This window comes from Columba livia, chromosome 23 (genome assembly GCF_036013475.1).
Source record: "Columba livia isolate bColLiv1 breed racing homer chromosome 23, bColLiv1.pat.W.v2, whole genome shotgun sequence".
Classification (NCBI taxonomy): domain Eukaryota; kingdom Metazoa; phylum Chordata; class Aves; order Columbiformes; family Columbidae; genus Columba; species Columba livia.
Window position 1 is genome coordinate 313316 of NC_088624.1, and position 15632 is coordinate 328947.

The following is a 15632-nucleotide window of genomic DNA, read 5'->3' on the forward strand; positions in this document are numbered from 1 at the left end:
CATCCCCTTCCCACCCGCCCCACAGCTGCCGCTCCCAGCCCCACTGCGGGACGACACGCGTGTGCATGTCTGTGTATGCGTGTGCATAGACGGACGGGGGGGTGCGAGGGGAGCCCCCCGACTTGCTGGGTGCAGCTGATTGGCCGAGGGGCCGTCCAAAATTCCCCGGTCGTGGCGGGTCCCACCTCTCCCCGCCGCTGCACCGTATATAAGGGCGGCGAGGGACGGGCAAGGGCAGTAGGAAGTTTCTGCTGGGGTCTGGGTTTGGAGCTCCAGAGTCGATCGGCCCCGTATGACCCCGACCTAAGAACAAAAGAGACCCAAAGAGTCTACATGTCTAATATTTAGACATGTTCAGCTTTGTGGATTCTCGGTTACTGCTGTTGATAGCAGCGACTGTGCTACTCACCCGTGGGCAAGGAGAAGAAGACAGTGAGTAGCCGGCGCCGTGCTGGCCTTGCCGTGGCTGGGACGCGGTGGCGGGTGGGACGCGGTGGCGGGTGGGATGTGGGGCAGCGGGTGTGATGTGGGGCAGCGGATGGATGCAGGACGGCGGGTGGGTGCAGAACAGTGGGTGGGTGCAGGACGGCGGGTGGGTGCAGGATGGTGGGTGGGATGCGGGGTCCGGTGGCATCTTCAGTGCCCGGTGCGGCGGCTGTGGGGCTGGGGAAGGGTCGGGGGGGCTGGGGAAGGGTCAGGGGGTGCACGGCGTCTGGAGAAGAAGAAAAAAGTTGGTGAAATTAGGAGCAAAAAAGAAAGGGGCGGGGGGAAAGGTGGAAAAAGTGAGCTGGGGTATCTGGGGCTGGGGGCGAAGGGCTCGAGGGGCCGCGCTGGCGCGCTCGGGGCGCCCTGCCAGGAGCGGGAGGGACGGGCAGAGGGGCCGGGGGAGCCGGGAGGAGGAGGAGGAGGGAAAGGGGGGAAAGAGCGCGGGAGAGCGGCCAGGGGGGAGCGCAGGGCGGGGGGGCCCGGCCCCGGGATCTGCAGAAGCCATCAGGAAAGAATTAGAGAAGTCTCGGATGATTCATCAGGGAAACGGCGGCGGCCGGGAACGGCGGGGCCGGGGGGGACGGGACGGGACGGGGGACAGGGACAGGGACAGGGACAGGGACAGGGACAGGGACAGGGACAGGGACGGGGCCAGGGGACGCGTCCCATGGCCCCCGAGAGGCTGCGGCGGGGCCGGGCGCTCGGGGCCGGGGCACGGCCGGGGTCACAGGCCCCCCGGGTCCCCCCGGGTCCCCCCGGGTCTCCCCTGCGCCGCTCCGCTGCCACCTGCCGGTCTGGGGACACGGGGACCCTGGGACGGAGCCAGGCCTGGGGTGCCATTCGCATTTTGCCCAATTTTGTCATTTGGGGGAGACATTTTTTGTGCCTTTTTTTTTTTTCCATTTTGCGTTCTGCATTTTGCCTTTTGACAAAACCCATTTTACATTCTGCATTTTACATTTTACATTCTGCGTTTTACATTTTACACTCTACATTCTGCATTTTACGTTCTGCATTTTGACTTTCTTTGCTCTCGCCGCACCGGGGCCGTGGGCCGGGACAGCCCCGTGCCCCCCGACCCTCCCCACCGCGGGACAGCCCCGTGCCCCCCGACCCTCCCCACCGCGGGACAGCCCCGTGCCCCCCGACCCTCCCCACCGCGGGGCAGCCCCGGCCCTGGCGCGCTGCCCCCGCCCCCCCAGCCCCTCGCCCCCCCCGGCCCGGCCTCATTCCCCATCTGGTCCGAGCCAGCGCGGCCGCAGCCGCCTGGATCCAATTTCAGCCCAGACATGGGGCCAACCCGCCCTGCGATCCCCCCACCCCATCCCGCCCCATCCGACCCCATCCCGTTCCGTCCCATCCCGGCCCGTCCCGTCCGTCCCCTGCAGACGGGGACCCCGTGCCGCCCCCTGCCCGCCGCGGGGGTATTTGCCTTGGCCCGTCCGCCGGGGACGGAGCAATTGGCTGGAGGTTTTTGTTTAAATTCCAGCGAATGTGGGAAGTTTATTGTGGTGCCTTTCCTGTGTCACCGCGATGGGTTGATGAGAAACAGATGAAGGGAGAAGCGCTGCAGGCGCGAGGGGGGATGGAGGGCGAGAGCGGGAGCAGGGCCGTGCGGGAGGCCGCTGCCGTGCCCCCCACCCTCACGCTCCCCCTGCCCTGCCCCGTCTCTCCCAGTCCAAACTGGGAGCTGCGTGCAGGATGGACTGACGTACAACGACAAGGATGTGTGGAAACCAGAAGCCTGCCAGATCTGCGTCTGCGACAGTGGCAACATCCTCTGCGACGAGGTGATCTGCGAGGACACCTCGGACTGCCCCAACGCCGAGATCCCCTTCGGAGAGTGCTGCCCCATCTGCCCCGACACCGACGGTACCGTGGCCACCCCGTCCCATGGCAGCGGGGGGTCCGGGGGTGCAGCGGGGCCGGGCCCTGCCCCAGCTCAGCATCCTCCGGGGGTTGGGGTGCAGGGTGGGGGGCCGGGTCACACTGGGCTCCTCTCAACGCTCGTCCTTCCTCCCGCAGCCTCCCCTGTGTACCCAGAGAGCGCTGGAGTGGAGGTGAGGGCTCCCCACCACCCGAACCCCGCCACACACCCACCTGTCTGTGCTGAACCCCTTTCCTAACCACCCATCTCGTCTCTCCCCAACAGGGCCCTAAGGGAGACCCTGGCCCCAAAGGAGACAGGGTGAGTATCGCCCCACAGAGCCCCCTCTGTGCCGGGACCCCCGTCCCGCTGGGCTCACCCTCCCCTTCCTCCCGCAGGGACTGCCCGGCCCCCCCGGCAGAGATGGCATCCCTGGACAGCCTGGCCTCCCGGGACCCCCAGGCCCTCCAGGACCCCCAGGCCTTGGCGGAGTGAGTATGGCGGGGTCCCTGGCGGTGCAGACCCCACAGGGGTATCTGCGCCCCCTCACCCCGCTCTCCCTCCCGCTGCAGAACTTCGCTCCTCAAATGTCTTATGGCTATGACGAGAAAGCCGGCGGCATGGCCGTGCCCGGCCCCATGGTGAGCGCCAGGGGACACGGGACCCGCGGGGGCACGGCGGGGATGGGGGTGTGAACTAGGCGAGGGGCTGGGAGCGCATCCCGTGCCAGCGGTGCTGAGGTGGGAGGGATGAGAGGAATTGGTCCTGGAAGTGATGGGGACAGGGGGTTGGGTGGCACTGGGGACAGAGATGGTGTGGTGATGGGGACAGGGATGGGGTGGTGATGGGGACAAGGATGGGGTGATGAGGGGGTGGCAATGGTGTAGCAGTGTGGATGAAGATGGGATGACAAGAGGGACAGGGAATGAGTGGTGATGGGGACAGGGACGGGGTGGCAATTGGGACAGGGTGACATGGCAGCCGCTCATCACCACTCTCTGTTCTTCCAGGGCCCAGCTGGTCCCCGTGGTCTCCCCGGCCCCCCTGGCGCCCCGGTGAGTGTCCCTCCACCTTCTGGGGACACGCAGCCCCACGGGTGGGACAGGACAGGACGTCCCACCCCTCCCAATGGCCATCAAAACACGTGGGAACGCGTGTCCTTGTGCTGCCACCAGGGTCTTCAGGCCCAATCTTCTCAATTTCTAACCCATTTTTTCCTTTATTTGTTTCTTTTTTCCCACTGGCCTGCAGGGTCCTCAAGGTTTCCAAGGTCCCCCTGGTGAACCCGGAGAACCTGGTGCTTCTGTGAGTCCTGTCATCTCCCCTCCAGCCTGGCACCCTGCGGGGCTGGGGACAAGGCCACCTGCTCCCAGCGCTGGCCATGGCCACACTGTCCCTGTGCTGGGAGCCGCGGGACAGGGCTGCCGGGCCGGCACTGCCCAGCCCGGTGACAGGGGACAGCACCCTCACCCCACCCTGCATCTCTCCTAGGGTCCCATGGGTCCCCGTGGTCCCGCCGGCCCCCCTGGCAAGAATGGAGATGATGTAAGTGGCCTCAGGATAGGGTCCCCCCCCGAGTTTGGGGGTTGGTGGCCCTGGCAGCCCCCGAGGTGAGCAGGAGCCACCTGGCCTGGGGACGTGCCACCAACGCAGGGTCCCTCTCCTTAGGGTGAAGCTGGAAAACCCGGCCGTCCCGGAGAGCGCGGCCCCCCCGGCCCCCAGGTGAGATGGTCCTGCTGGGGTCCCCTCCCCGGGGAGGCGCAGGAGGGGACGCCGACACCCCCACCGTGCCCTGCCTGGTGGCAAAGTGAGAACGTGACACCAGCTGTCTGCCCCCCTGGGGACAGGGCTGCAGGGACAGACCCCGAGCGTCCCCGTCACCCCCGCTTCTCTCCTAGGGTGCGCGGGGTCTCCCCGGAACTGCTGGTCTGCCAGGCATGAAGGGTCACAGGGTGAGTCCCCCCCGCCTGCAAGACTGGGGGGAGCGGGGAGCCCAACCTCGGTGCGGGTCCCCCCCTGACTCCCCACCCCCCGCCTTTTCCGCAGGGTTTCAGCGGTCTGGACGGTGCCAAGGGTGAGCCAGGTCCCGCTGGCCCCAAGGTGAGGAGCAGCAGTGTCACCCTGTCCCCGTAACGCCACCGCTGCCCCCCTGCAGCACCCCAACCTTGTCCTTTCTCGTAGGGCGAGCCCGGCAGCCCCGGCGAGAACGGAGCCCCCGGGCAGATGGTGAGTGAGCGGGGTCCGGCTGCGGCCAGCGAACGGGATGGGGGACCAGATGTGCTGGAGAAACAGCTCGTCCTTGGGGTGTTCCCAGGGATGGGGACAGGGGTTCCACCCATTGGAAACATCACTGCAGGATGGACTGGGGGGGTGGGGGGCACATGGGTGGGAGCAGGCCCCAAAAGGGTAAACTGTCTCTCTTGGTGACAAAAACGTGTCCTCTTCTCCCACCAGGGTCCTCGTGGTCTTCCCGGTGAGAGAGGCCGTCCCGGTCCCTCCGGCCCTGCTGTGAGTACCTGGATTGGGCAGGGACGGGCCCCCTGCCCGGGGTGCTGGGGGCTCCTCTGCTGCCATGGGCACCGCTAACGGGTGCCTCCCCCCCTGCAGGGCGCTCGCGGTAATGACGGTGCTCCCGGTGCTGCTGGTCCCCCCGTAAGTAACCCCCGACCCACCGGGTGACACCGGCGCCAGCTCCAGCTCCTCCTGGTGACATCCCCTTGAGCTCCACCGGGGCCGGAAACCCCCGGCACCACCTGTGAGGTGGGGTCCCCCCAACACGTGTCCTGTCTCCCACCCAGGGTCCCACCGGCCCCGCTGGTCCCCCCGGCTTCCCCGGTGCTGCTGGTGCCAAGGTAGGTCCCACCCTGGGTGGCGCCTCTTGAGCTGGGAGAAACTGGTGGGAACTGGGCGCGTGGAGTGGTGGGGAGGACGGACCGAGTCTCGGGTGGGTTCCCCACGTGGCCCAAACCTGAAGAACCTCGCCGCGCCACGGGCCCGGTGTTGGCGGGACAGCGGGCGCCCCCGCCGGGCCGGACCCGGTCCATGTCCCCCGGCTGTGCCACCGGGCGCGGAATCAGCCCCTCGGGGGTTCAGGGCGGACTCGCGCTCACGGTTCTTCCTCCCTCCTCTTCCTCCCCAGGGCGAGACTGGTCCCCAGGGTGCTCGTGGCAGTGAAGGTCCCCAGGGTGCTCGCGGCGAGCCCGGCCCCCCCGGCCCTGCCGGCGCTGCTGGTCCTGCTGTAAGTGCCATCTGACAGCTCCTTGCCCTTCGGCCTCACGTGCTGCTGGCCCCGCGTAACCCTCCTCCTCCTCCTCTCTCCGCAGGGCAACCCCGGTGCTGACGGTCAACCTGGTGCCAAGGGCGCAACTGTGAGTGTCCCTGCCCCCCGGCTCTGGGATGAAGGTCCGTGCTGCTCCCTCACTGCCTCCTCTGCCTCTTCTAGGGCGCTCCTGGCATCGCTGGTGCTCCCGGCTTCCCCGGTGCCCGCGGCCCCTCTGGCCCCCAGGGTCCCAGCGGCGCCCCCGGCCCCAAGGGTAACGCTGTGAGTATCCCCGGACCCCCACCCCGCTCCTCCCGGGGCCGGGTCCGTTCTGCTCCTGCGAGCTGCTGTCCCAGAGGTGTCCCCTCTGGTGTCCCTCCCGCAGGCACGGGATGGTGCTGGGGGCTGAGGGTCCCCCCCGCGGTGGGATGCGGTCGGGGCTCCCTGTGCCCATCGCTCTGCTGGTAAACGTTCTCCTTTCCCCAGGGTGAGCCCGGTGCTCCCGGCAACAAAGGCGACACTGGTGCCAAAGGCGAACCTGTAAGTGACTCCCCCCCCGCCTCCCTGGGGGCTCGGCCCCTCCTGGCTGCCGTACCCCCCCGGGTGCTCATTCCCCGCGCCCCCCCCAGGGTCCCGCTGGTGTCCAAGGTCCCCCCGGCCCCGCTGGCGAGGAAGGAAAGAGAGGAGCTCGCGGTGAGCCCGGCCCCGCGGGGCTGCCCGGCCCCGCCGGCGAACGGGTGAGTGCCCCCCCGCCATGTCCCTGTCCCTGTCCCATCCCTGTCCTCCTCCCAGCGAGCAGCGGCTGAGACTCACGGGTGCTCCAGAACGGGCCCCGCAGCGGCGACATCCCCGGTGGAGCGTCTCAGCAGGGACACCAGGCTGCTCCCACCGGTGGCCGGGTCCCACAGTGGCACATCCCACCCCATCACCCCCGAGGTCACTCGTGTCCCCACACTGACCCCTCTCCTGTCCCCCACAGGGTGCTCCCGGCAGCCGTGGTTTCCCCGGTGCTGATGGCATCGCCGGTCCCAAGGTGGGTGCCCGCGTCTCCCTCCTGTTTGGGTGAGAAACAGGAAAGCTGTGTCCCCGGCGGCGCAGTGGGGACACCATGCGTTCGTCACCCATGCCCACGCGGTGGCGGAACTGGCTCTGTGCTGCCGCCACCTCCGGCAACGCGGCTGCAGAACGTCCTGCAGCCGGGGTGACCTCTGTCCCCGCCACCCAGGGTCCCCCCGGCGAGCGCGGCTCCCCCGGCCCCGTCGGCCCCAAAGGATCCCCCGGTGAAGCCGGACGCCCCGGAGAACCCGGCCTCCCCGGTGCCAAGGTGAGCGCGGGGACACGGGACACACTGGCTGGGGTGGCAGCAAGGTGCGCGAGACGCTGGCACGGCCACCGCGCTGGTGGCCCCGCTCCAGGGCCAGACAGCGGCTCCAGGGACAGACAGACAGCGGCTGCCGCGCCCCGTGCCAGGGGAGGAGCCGCTTTCGGGGATGCAGGAGCATCTCTGGGAGTGCTGAGCTCCTGAACCCCCCCGGCGCCCCCTGAATCCCCCTAAACCTGCCCCGCTCCCTTGCAGGGTCTGACTGGAAGCCCCGGCAGCCCCGGTCCCGACGGCAAGACTGGTCCCCCGGTAAGTGGCCCCGCCGATGTCCCGTTTCCCCCCGCTTGCCATGGGCGCTGCTAACGGGAACTTGCTCCCCCGTGACAGGGTCCCGCTGGTCAAGATGGTCGCCCCGGTCCCCCCGGCCCCCCCGGAGCCAGAGGCCAGGCTGGTGTGATGGGTTTCCCCGGTCCCAAAGGTGCTGCGGTGAGTGCGGGGGACGCTGCCTGTGGGGGAGGTGGGGGTGGTGCCCCACCGGCCGCTGCCACCACCCGGGAAGGTGGCTGCGAGTGGGATGTGGCTCCCGTGGCGCAGGGACCCGAGGGGGCGGCTCAGGGACGCCTCCCCCGACCCGTCTGAGCCTGCGGGCTCCTGCCCGTCGGTGTCACCGTCCCGTCGGTGTCAGAGTCACGGTCCCATCAATGTCACAGTCCCGTTCTGGTCTCACTCTCTCTGCTGTTTCCAGGGCGAGCCCGGCAAACCCGGTGAGAGAGGAGCCCCCGGTCCCCCCGGCGCTGTGGTGAGTACCCCCCCGGCAGGACCCCTGCGTGGGGCTGGGGCGGGGACAGCAGGGAGGTGACAGGGCCGCGGTGTCTCTGTCCCTCGGAAGATGCTGCAGCCCCGCTCGGGGGCAGTGCCGGCTGCGGCTGGCGCTGAGTCCCTCCCCTTGTGCCCCCCTGCAGGGTCCCGCTGGCAAAGACGGTGAAGCTGGAGCCCAAGGTCCCCCCGGCCCAACCGTGAGTATCAGCGAGCCCGCGGCCACCCACGGCCATGCGCGGCCACCGGAGAGGGGGCTCGGGAGCCCCCTGCGACCCCCCACACTCATCCCCTCTCCCCTAGGGTCCCGCTGGAGAAAGAGGTGAACAAGGTCCCGCTGGTGCTCCCGGCTTCCAGGTGAGGGACGTCCCTTCCCTTGCGAGGGGACAAACCCGCCCAGGTGGGGGTGACATCGCCCCTGTCCTCGTCCCCTTTGGTCACCTGCCTCTGTTGTGCCTCATGGCTCCTGTTCTTCCCCCAGGGTCTGCCGGGCCCCGCTGGCCCCCCCGGCGAGGCTGGCAAGCCCGGCGAGCAGGTGAGTGTGGGGGTGTGACCACAGTGCGGGACTGTCCCTGTCCCTCCTCATCACCCGCCTCCCAGCCGGGCTGGGGCTATTGGGGTGATCCCTGTGCACCCCGAGGCGCTGGGGACCCCCTGCCCTCCCGCGCTGACTCTGCACCCCCCTCCTGCAGGGTGTCCCCGGAGACGCCGGTGCCCCCGGTCCCGCCGGTGCCAGAGTAAGTTGACCCCCATTTGATGCCCAGCTGGTTCTGGCCCCTCGTAGCCCCCACCCCCCTGACGGCCTCGGCTTCCCTGCCCCCTCCAGGGCGAGAGAGGTTTCCCCGGTGAACGCGGCGTCCAAGGCCCCCCCGGTCCCCAAGGTCCTCGTGGTGCTAACGGTGCTCCCGGTAACGATGGTGCTAAGGTGGGTGTCTGGGTCCAGGTGACGGGGACTGTACCCAGACAGGGCTCTGGAGGGGAGGATGTAAACGGTGGGGGGGGTGGGTTTGGCTTCACCCCTTTGGCTGGGGCACGTCCCAGGGGATCGGCTCCTGGCGGCGGTGAAGGGGGAGGGATGTTTCTGTGACGGGGACGGTGCTGTGATGGGGATGTGGCTGTGACGGGGACGTTTCTGTAATGGGGACGGTGCTGTGACGGGGACACATGGCTTCACTAACAACCATTTTCTGTGTCTCTCCTGCCCAGGGCGATGCTGGTGCTCCCGGTGCCCCCGGGGGTCAGGGTCCCCCCGGTCTGCAGGGAATGCCCGGAGAACGCGGTGCTGCCGGCCTGCCAGGCGCCAAGGGTGACAGAGTGCGTGTCCCCAAAATCCTGACGCTGCTCTGCTCCTGGCCCCCCCCGTCTCCCCACATCGTCCCCTCGGAGCTGGATGTGCTCCTGTAAGCCAAGGCGGGGCAGCAGCCCCCCTGGGAAGGGATGCCCTGTGCCACCTCTGTCCCCAGCAGTGTGGCCCTTGGGGACAGTCCCTGTGCACGAGCTGAGCCCAGCTCTGCCCCCCAGCCCGGGAGGAGGAGGAGGATGGTCCCAGCCCCTCCTGGGGGGTGAAGAACCAGGGGAGCCTTGGGGGGTGAACCCCTGGCAGGGACCTCCCCCGGTAACCCACCATCATCTTTCTCACCCAGGGCGACCCTGGTCCCAAAGGTGCTGACGGCGCTCCTGGCAAAGACGGTCTCCGTGGTCTGACGGGCCCCATCGGCCCCCCCGGCCCCGCCGGTGCTCCTGGTGACAAGGTAGGGCCACCCCGTGCCCGGGAAGGTGTGCCCAGGTGCCTGCCGCCACCTCCTCCCCCCAGCCTTCACCTCCTTTGACTTCCCTCCCCTTTTCCAGGGTGAAGCTGGTCCCCCCGGTCCTGCTGGTCCCACTGGTGCCCGTGGTGCTCCTGTAAGTGTCCCCCCAGCCCTGCCAGTGGCCCTGCCGTGGGTGACCATCCCTTCACTGATGTCCCCGGCCTGGGTGACACGGTTTTTGCTGTCCCTCCCAGGGTGACCGCGGCGAGCCCGGCCCTCCTGGTCCTGCTGGATTTGCTGGCCCCCCCGTAAGTGCAATGGCCTCACTCCCCTCTGCTGCAGGGGCCCGATCCTGCCCCGTGGGGCGACACTGAGCCCCCCGGTGATGCTGATCCCCCCCGCAGGGTGCCGACGGCCAGCCTGGTGCTAAAGGTGAACCTGGTGATGCTGGAGCCAAAGGTGACGCCGGCCCCCCCGGCCCTGCCGGCCCCACTGGCGCTCCTGGCCCTGCTGTAAGTTACGCCCCCACTCCCAAGCGCAGGGGTGCAGCCCCATGGCACAGCTCACCCCTCTGCTCCTCCTCAGGGTGCTGTTGGTGCTCCTGGTCCCAAAGGTGCTCGTGGCAGTGCTGGACCTCCTGTAAGTACCACGCCATGGTGGGGAGGGGGTGTGGGATCCCCCCGACACAAACACCCCGAGGTGGCCTAAGTCCCTGCTGTGTTTTGCTCCATCCCCACAACACCATGGGACAGAGGGAGCCGCAGCCCCCCCAGCCCCCAACCTGGGGTGGATGGAGCTGAGAGAAGCGGGGGTGCCTTTATACCCCCAAACCGGCCCCGTCTCCCCCCGGATGGACACTTGCCCCCTGGCTACCAGCTCTGGGGCTCCCCACAGTAGCCCCGAGCCAGGGAACTGTCCCAGGCCCCGCTCTGCGGCAGCGACACCTGGACACAGCCCCAGTAACTCCAGTTTCTCTCCCTTCCAGGGTGCTACTGGTTTCCCTGGTGCTGCTGGAAGAGTTGGTCCCCCTGGCCCCTCTGTGAGTACCTGGGGAGGGGGGCGGGAGGTGTGGGGGGGGTCATGGCTGCTGGTGACAGGGACACAGGACAGGAGGTGCTGGGCACCATCCGCTTGGCTCCGTGTGTGCGCCTGGTCCCCGCTGGCACGGGGATGCCCTGGCCACCCTTCAGCTGGCGGCTGGGGGGTCCCGGGCTGCGCCTGACGGCATCGCCTGCCCCCCCAGGGAAACATCGGCCTCCCCGGCCCCCCCGGTCCCAGCGGGAAGGAAGGTGGCAAAGGACCCCGCGGTGAAACTGGCCCCGCTGGCCGCCCTGGTGAGCCCGGCCCTGCTGGTCCCCCCGGCCCCCCCGGTGAGAAGGGCGCTCCCGGCGCTGATGGCCCCATCGTAAGTCACCCCCCTGTCGGACGCCCTCCATGGAGCCGGGGGCGCCGGGCAGCACCGTGCTGCCCCAGCCTGGCGCCCCTCGGCTGTCCCCTCCAGCGAGGGCGAACCCGTCACTGACACCGCCCTGAGGTGCCACGTGTCCCCTGCACAGGGCGCCCCCGGCACCCCCGGACCCCAGGGTATCGCCGGCCAGCGTGGCGTCGTCGGCCTCCCCGGACAGAGAGGCGAGAGAGGCTTCCCCGGGCTGCCCGGCCCCTCTGTGAGTACCGGGGGGCTGCCGGGACAGACGGTGCTGGGACCCGCACAGGGTCCAGCTCATGCATGTGATGCCCTCGGCCGCGGCCCCAGGCGGGATGCTCAGTGTGACACCCCCCGGCCTCTCCGCTCCGCAGGGTGAACCTGGCAAGCAAGGTCCCTCCGGCTCCCCTGGCGAGCGCGGACCCCCCGGCCCCATGGGCCCCCCTGGCCTGGCTGGACCCCCTGGTGAAGCTGGACGTGAGGTGAGTGTTGGGGGGCACAAGTCCCCCCACTTCGGCTTTGCCATGTCAAGGACTCACCCACCTGTGGCACCGACGGATGCTGCAGCCGATGCTTGGCAGGGCCGGCGCTGGGCTGAGCAGGATGGTGCCCCCCAGGGCCTCATCTCCCCGTGCCCGCCCTAACGAGGGGTCTCTGCTCCTCCCCAGGGTGCTCCCGGTGCTGAAGGTGCCCCTGGTCGTGATGGTGCTGCCGGTCCCAAGGTGAGTGGGCTGGGGAGGGGGCTAGGGGGTTACATGGGGATGTCCTTGCCCACACCAAACTCTCTTCTCCATCCTTTTTCTCCTCCTCCTCCTCACAGGGTGACCGTGGTGAGACTGGACCCGCCGGCCCCCCTGGTGCTCCCGGTGCCCCCGGTGCCCCTGGCCCTGTCGGTCCTGCTGGCAAGAGCGGAGATCGCGGTGAGACCGTAAGTAACACTGTACCCAGTGCCCCCCGGGGTCCCGCCGTTATGGGGCACGGGCCCACCTCCCACCCCTGGCACAGCTCCCGCGGCTGGAGGAGCTGCCTCGGGACACCAGACAGGCGCCTGCCACATCGGGGTGACGCCGTCCTGGGCTGGGACAGCAGAAGGTGGAGGATGCTCTGACCTGTCCCCTTCTCTCCTGTCCCAGGGTCCCCAAGGTCCTGCTGGCCCCCCTGGTCCTGCTGGAGCTCGTGGTCCTGCTGTGAGTTGACGTTCTCCATCCTCCTCGGTGCTTCTGCATCCCCGTGGGTGCGGGGACAGCAGCTGGCCTGGACCCTGCTCAGCATCCTCCTCCTCCTCTTCCTCCAGGGTCCACAAGGTCCCCGTGGTGACAAAGGTGAAACTGGCGAACAGGGTGACAGAGGCATGAAGGGTCACAGAGGCTTCTCCGGTCTCCAGGGCCCACCTGGTCCTCCTGTAAGTCCTGGGGGTGACATTGGCCGCGGGACGTGTCCCAGGTCCCGGCGCAGCGCGAGGCGCTGACAGGTGTACCTTGCCTTGCACAGGGCTCTCCTGGTGAACAAGGTCCTTCTGGTGCTTCTGGTCCTGCTGGTCCGCGGGTGAGTCCCTGAGCCACCACCCTGGTCGGTTGCAGCATCGCGGGGGTCCCCGCGCAGCCAGTGTCCCGCTGTCACCGGGCTGCTCTGCCCGGGGGCTGTGGTCACCCCTGCTCCTCTCCCGCAGGGTCCTCCTGGCTCCGCTGGTGCTGCCGGCAAAGACGGGCTCAACGGGCTGCCCGGCCCCATCGGCCCCCCTGGCCCCCGCGGTCGCACCGGTGATGTTGGCCCCGTCGTACGTATCAGCCCCTTTGCCACCACCTGCCAGAGCTGCCCGCCTTCATCGCCTGCTCACTGTCCTCCTCCTACCGCAGGGTCCCCCCGGCCCGCCCGGCCCCCCCGGTCCTCCCGGTCCCCCCAGCGGCGGCTTCGACTTCAGCTTCCTGCCCCAGCCGCCCCAGGAGAAGGCCCACGATGGCGGCCGCTACTACCGAGCCGATGACGCCAACGTGATGCGCGACCGGGACCTGGAGGTGGACACCACCCTCAAGAGCCTGAGCCAACAGATCGAGAACATCCGCAGCCCTGAGGGCACCCGCAAGAACCCCGCCCGCACCTGCCGCGACCTCAAGATGTGCCACGGCGACTGGAAGAGCGGTGAGTGTCCCTGCGTCCTGCGGGATGCTCTGAGTGCGTCCCTCTGTCCCCTCCACCTGCTCCTCACCTCCAGCCTTCCTCCACCCCCCAGCTGCTCCTCTCCTCCATCTTCATCCTCCCTCTCTCACGGCCGCTCTTCGCCTCCACCCACCATCCTGTCACCCTCATGTCCCCCAGCTCGCCCGTCCCTGCGCCCTCTGTCCCTCCCACCCGCTCCTCCCCTCCGTCCTCCCACTGCCCCGTCCCCTTCCTGACCCCCTCCCTCTGCCCCACAGGTGAATACTGGATCGACCCCAACCAGGGCTGCAACCTGGACGCCATCAAGGTCTACTGCAACATGGAGACGGGCGAGACCTGCGTCTACCCCACCCAGGCCACCATCGCCCAGAAGAACTGGTACCTCAGCAAGAACCCCAAGGAGAAGAAGCACGTCTGGTTCGGCGAGACAATGAGCGATGGCTTCCAGGTGAGCAGGGGACAGCAAGGGGGGTGACCGGTGACAACCAGCTCTGCGGTGCCTGACGCCTCTTCTCCGGCAGTTCGAGTACGGTGGTGAGGGCTCCAACCCCGCCGACGTCGCCATCCAACTGACCTTCCTGCGCCTGATGTCCACCGAGGCGTCCCAGAATGTCACCTACCACTGCAAGAACAGCGTCGCCTACATGGACCAGGACAGCGGGAACCTGAAGAAAGCGCTGCTGCTGCAGGGAGCCAACGAGATCGAGATCCGGGCCGAGGGCAACAGCCGCTTCACCTACGGCGTCACCGAGGACGGCTGCACGGTGAGGGCTGGGGCGGGTGCGGGGGGGCACCGCGGGCGTGGGGGGGGCGTGCTCTGGGCCGGGCTGATCCTGACCCCCCTGCAGAGTCACACCGGCACTTGGGGCAAGACGGTTATCGAGTACAAGACGACAAAGACCTCCCGCCTGCCCATCATCGATTTGGCTCCCATGGACGTTGGCGCTCCAGACCAGGAATTTGGCATCGACATCGGCCCCGTCTGCTTCTTGTAAACTGGACGCCCCACGCGTAACAGGAGAGAGTAATAATAATAATAATAATAATAATAAAAAAAATCAAAAAACAGCCAAAAAAAAGGAGAAAATTTCACATGGACTTGAATTTGTGTCGGTTTCTATCCAGCATCTCTAAGACCATTTGCATTTCCGTAAAAGAAAAACATAAAAACCCCCTCAAAAAAAGCATTAAAGGAAAACCAAATAAAAAATAAATGACTTTTCAAACCAAATCCGCAGGAAGTGGGTTCGCTTGCTTGCCCCCCGCCCACCGGCCGGGCCCTGCCCCCGCCACCCCCCGCTTCTGCAGCTCATTAGCACGTTAATTTCCTGCTGCAGGGAAGGTGTTCGGCTCTCGGTTCGGGTCCGTTGCTGTTGTTCTCTGCCCCGCTCCGGCTGACTCTCGCTCTGTTTGTGCAGGCAGCGCCGCCCCGCGCCGGGAGCAGCCCCCCCTCCGGAAGGCTACCTCACCCCCCGCTCCGCTGCGGGGCTATAGGTCGTGGTTTCAATTTTGGGGTTGTTCTTGTTTCATTTCCAGTAGTTTTAGCTTCGTTTGGAGATTTCCAGCCGTGCCGGGACTGTCCTGCCAGGCTCAGAGCGAAGGTGCTGATGTCGTGCTGATGTCCTCCCAGCGCCCCCCGCCCCGGTTTGTCGCTCTGTTCACCTGCCCTTGCCTCCCCCGCTCAGGTCTCTCGGGAGTCGCTGAGGTTTCTTACCCAGGATCTTTGTCCTCATTTGTTATTTTATTTTGTTGAATTCTCTCTCATTTCGGTCCCGCAACACCCGAGCCGGGATCGCGTGGTGCTACAGCCTCCCAGGACGCGGCTCAGCCTCATCTGTGTTACTTTCCCTCTATCCCCCGCTGTTCTTTGCTGCCCAACTCCATTGTGAATGTTCTAAAGGTGCTATTTAACCCCCCCGTCCCGCAAAGCCCGGAGCAATGTAACGCAGAACCAAGCAAACTAGACCTCGAAAGGGAAAAAGGACAAACCGCTTTCCAGGTGGATCTTCAGCTCCGCTCTCATCTTCCGGCAGCTTTTCCTCCATCACCATCATCATCCTCCTCCATCCACCCCGCACCCGGCGCGGGGGCGCGAACCCCTGCGGGCCCAGCCCGGCGGCTCCGCGGGGCCGGTACCCGGTCCGTGTGTATTATAGAAATTTGAAATTGTCTGGTTTTATTATTTTTTCTGACTGCTGAAATAAAGCATGTGAAATGATCCAACAAACCTGGGGTGCTCTTGGCCGGCGGCTCTGGGGGTCCTGGGGGGTTCTGGAGGGGTCCTGGAGGTGCGGGACCCTCATCCCGGTGCCGGTTGTTCCCGCTCCGCTCCCACCGCGCGTCTGCGCTCCCGTCCGTCCGTCCGCCCCCCCAACCCTTCTCCTCCTCCCCGCTCAGCCCCCCGCTGCCCTGGGGGGAGAGGAAGGAAGGGGGGACCCACCCCCCAGCCAGAAGGGCCGGGCTGGGTTTGGTGGGGGGGGGTAAGAGCCCTGCGAACCCGTGGTGAAGGGGACTTTGTGGTGTGCGCCCTCCCCAAACGCGGGGGGGAAGCGGGG

The 15632-nt window shown here is 67.5% G+C and overlaps 1 protein-coding gene across 1 annotated transcript; it reads left to right on the forward strand.

Annotated features, from left to right (window-relative positions):
* The first annotated feature begins 224 nt into the window (after window positions 1–224).
* Window positions 225–15304, forward strand: COL1A1 (collagen type I alpha 1 chain). The gene is made up of 51 exons (XM_065039607.1): window positions 225–432; window positions 2164–2358; window positions 2512–2546; window positions 2639–2674; window positions 2752–2844; window positions 2926–2994; window positions 3364–3408; window positions 3605–3658; window positions 3845–3898; window positions 4022–4075; window positions 4252–4305; window positions 4400–4453; window positions 4535–4579; window positions 4808–4861; window positions 4961–5005; window positions 5152–5205; window positions 5493–5591; window positions 5677–5721; window positions 5796–5894; window positions 6099–6152; window positions 6242–6349; window positions 6592–6645; window positions 6838–6936; window positions 7189–7242; window positions 7321–7419; window positions 7679–7732; window positions 7896–7949; window positions 8053–8106; window positions 8231–8284; window positions 8442–8486; window positions 8576–8674; window positions 8956–9063; window positions 9393–9500; window positions 9598–9651; window positions 9752–9805; window positions 9902–10009; window positions 10083–10136; window positions 10483–10536; window positions 10741–10902; window positions 11054–11161; window positions 11295–11402; window positions 11589–11642; window positions 11741–11848; window positions 12054–12107; window positions 12215–12322; window positions 12412–12465; window positions 12590–12697; window positions 12777–13059; window positions 13335–13525; window positions 13599–13841; window positions 13926–15304. The coding sequence occupies exons 1-51, from the start codon at window positions 351–353 to the stop codon at window positions 14070–14072; spliced, it is 4362 nt and encodes a 1453-aa protein (XP_064895679.1). The 5' UTR covers window positions 225–350; the 3' UTR covers window positions 14073–15304.
* The last annotated feature ends 328 nt before the right edge of the window (window positions 15305–15632 follow it).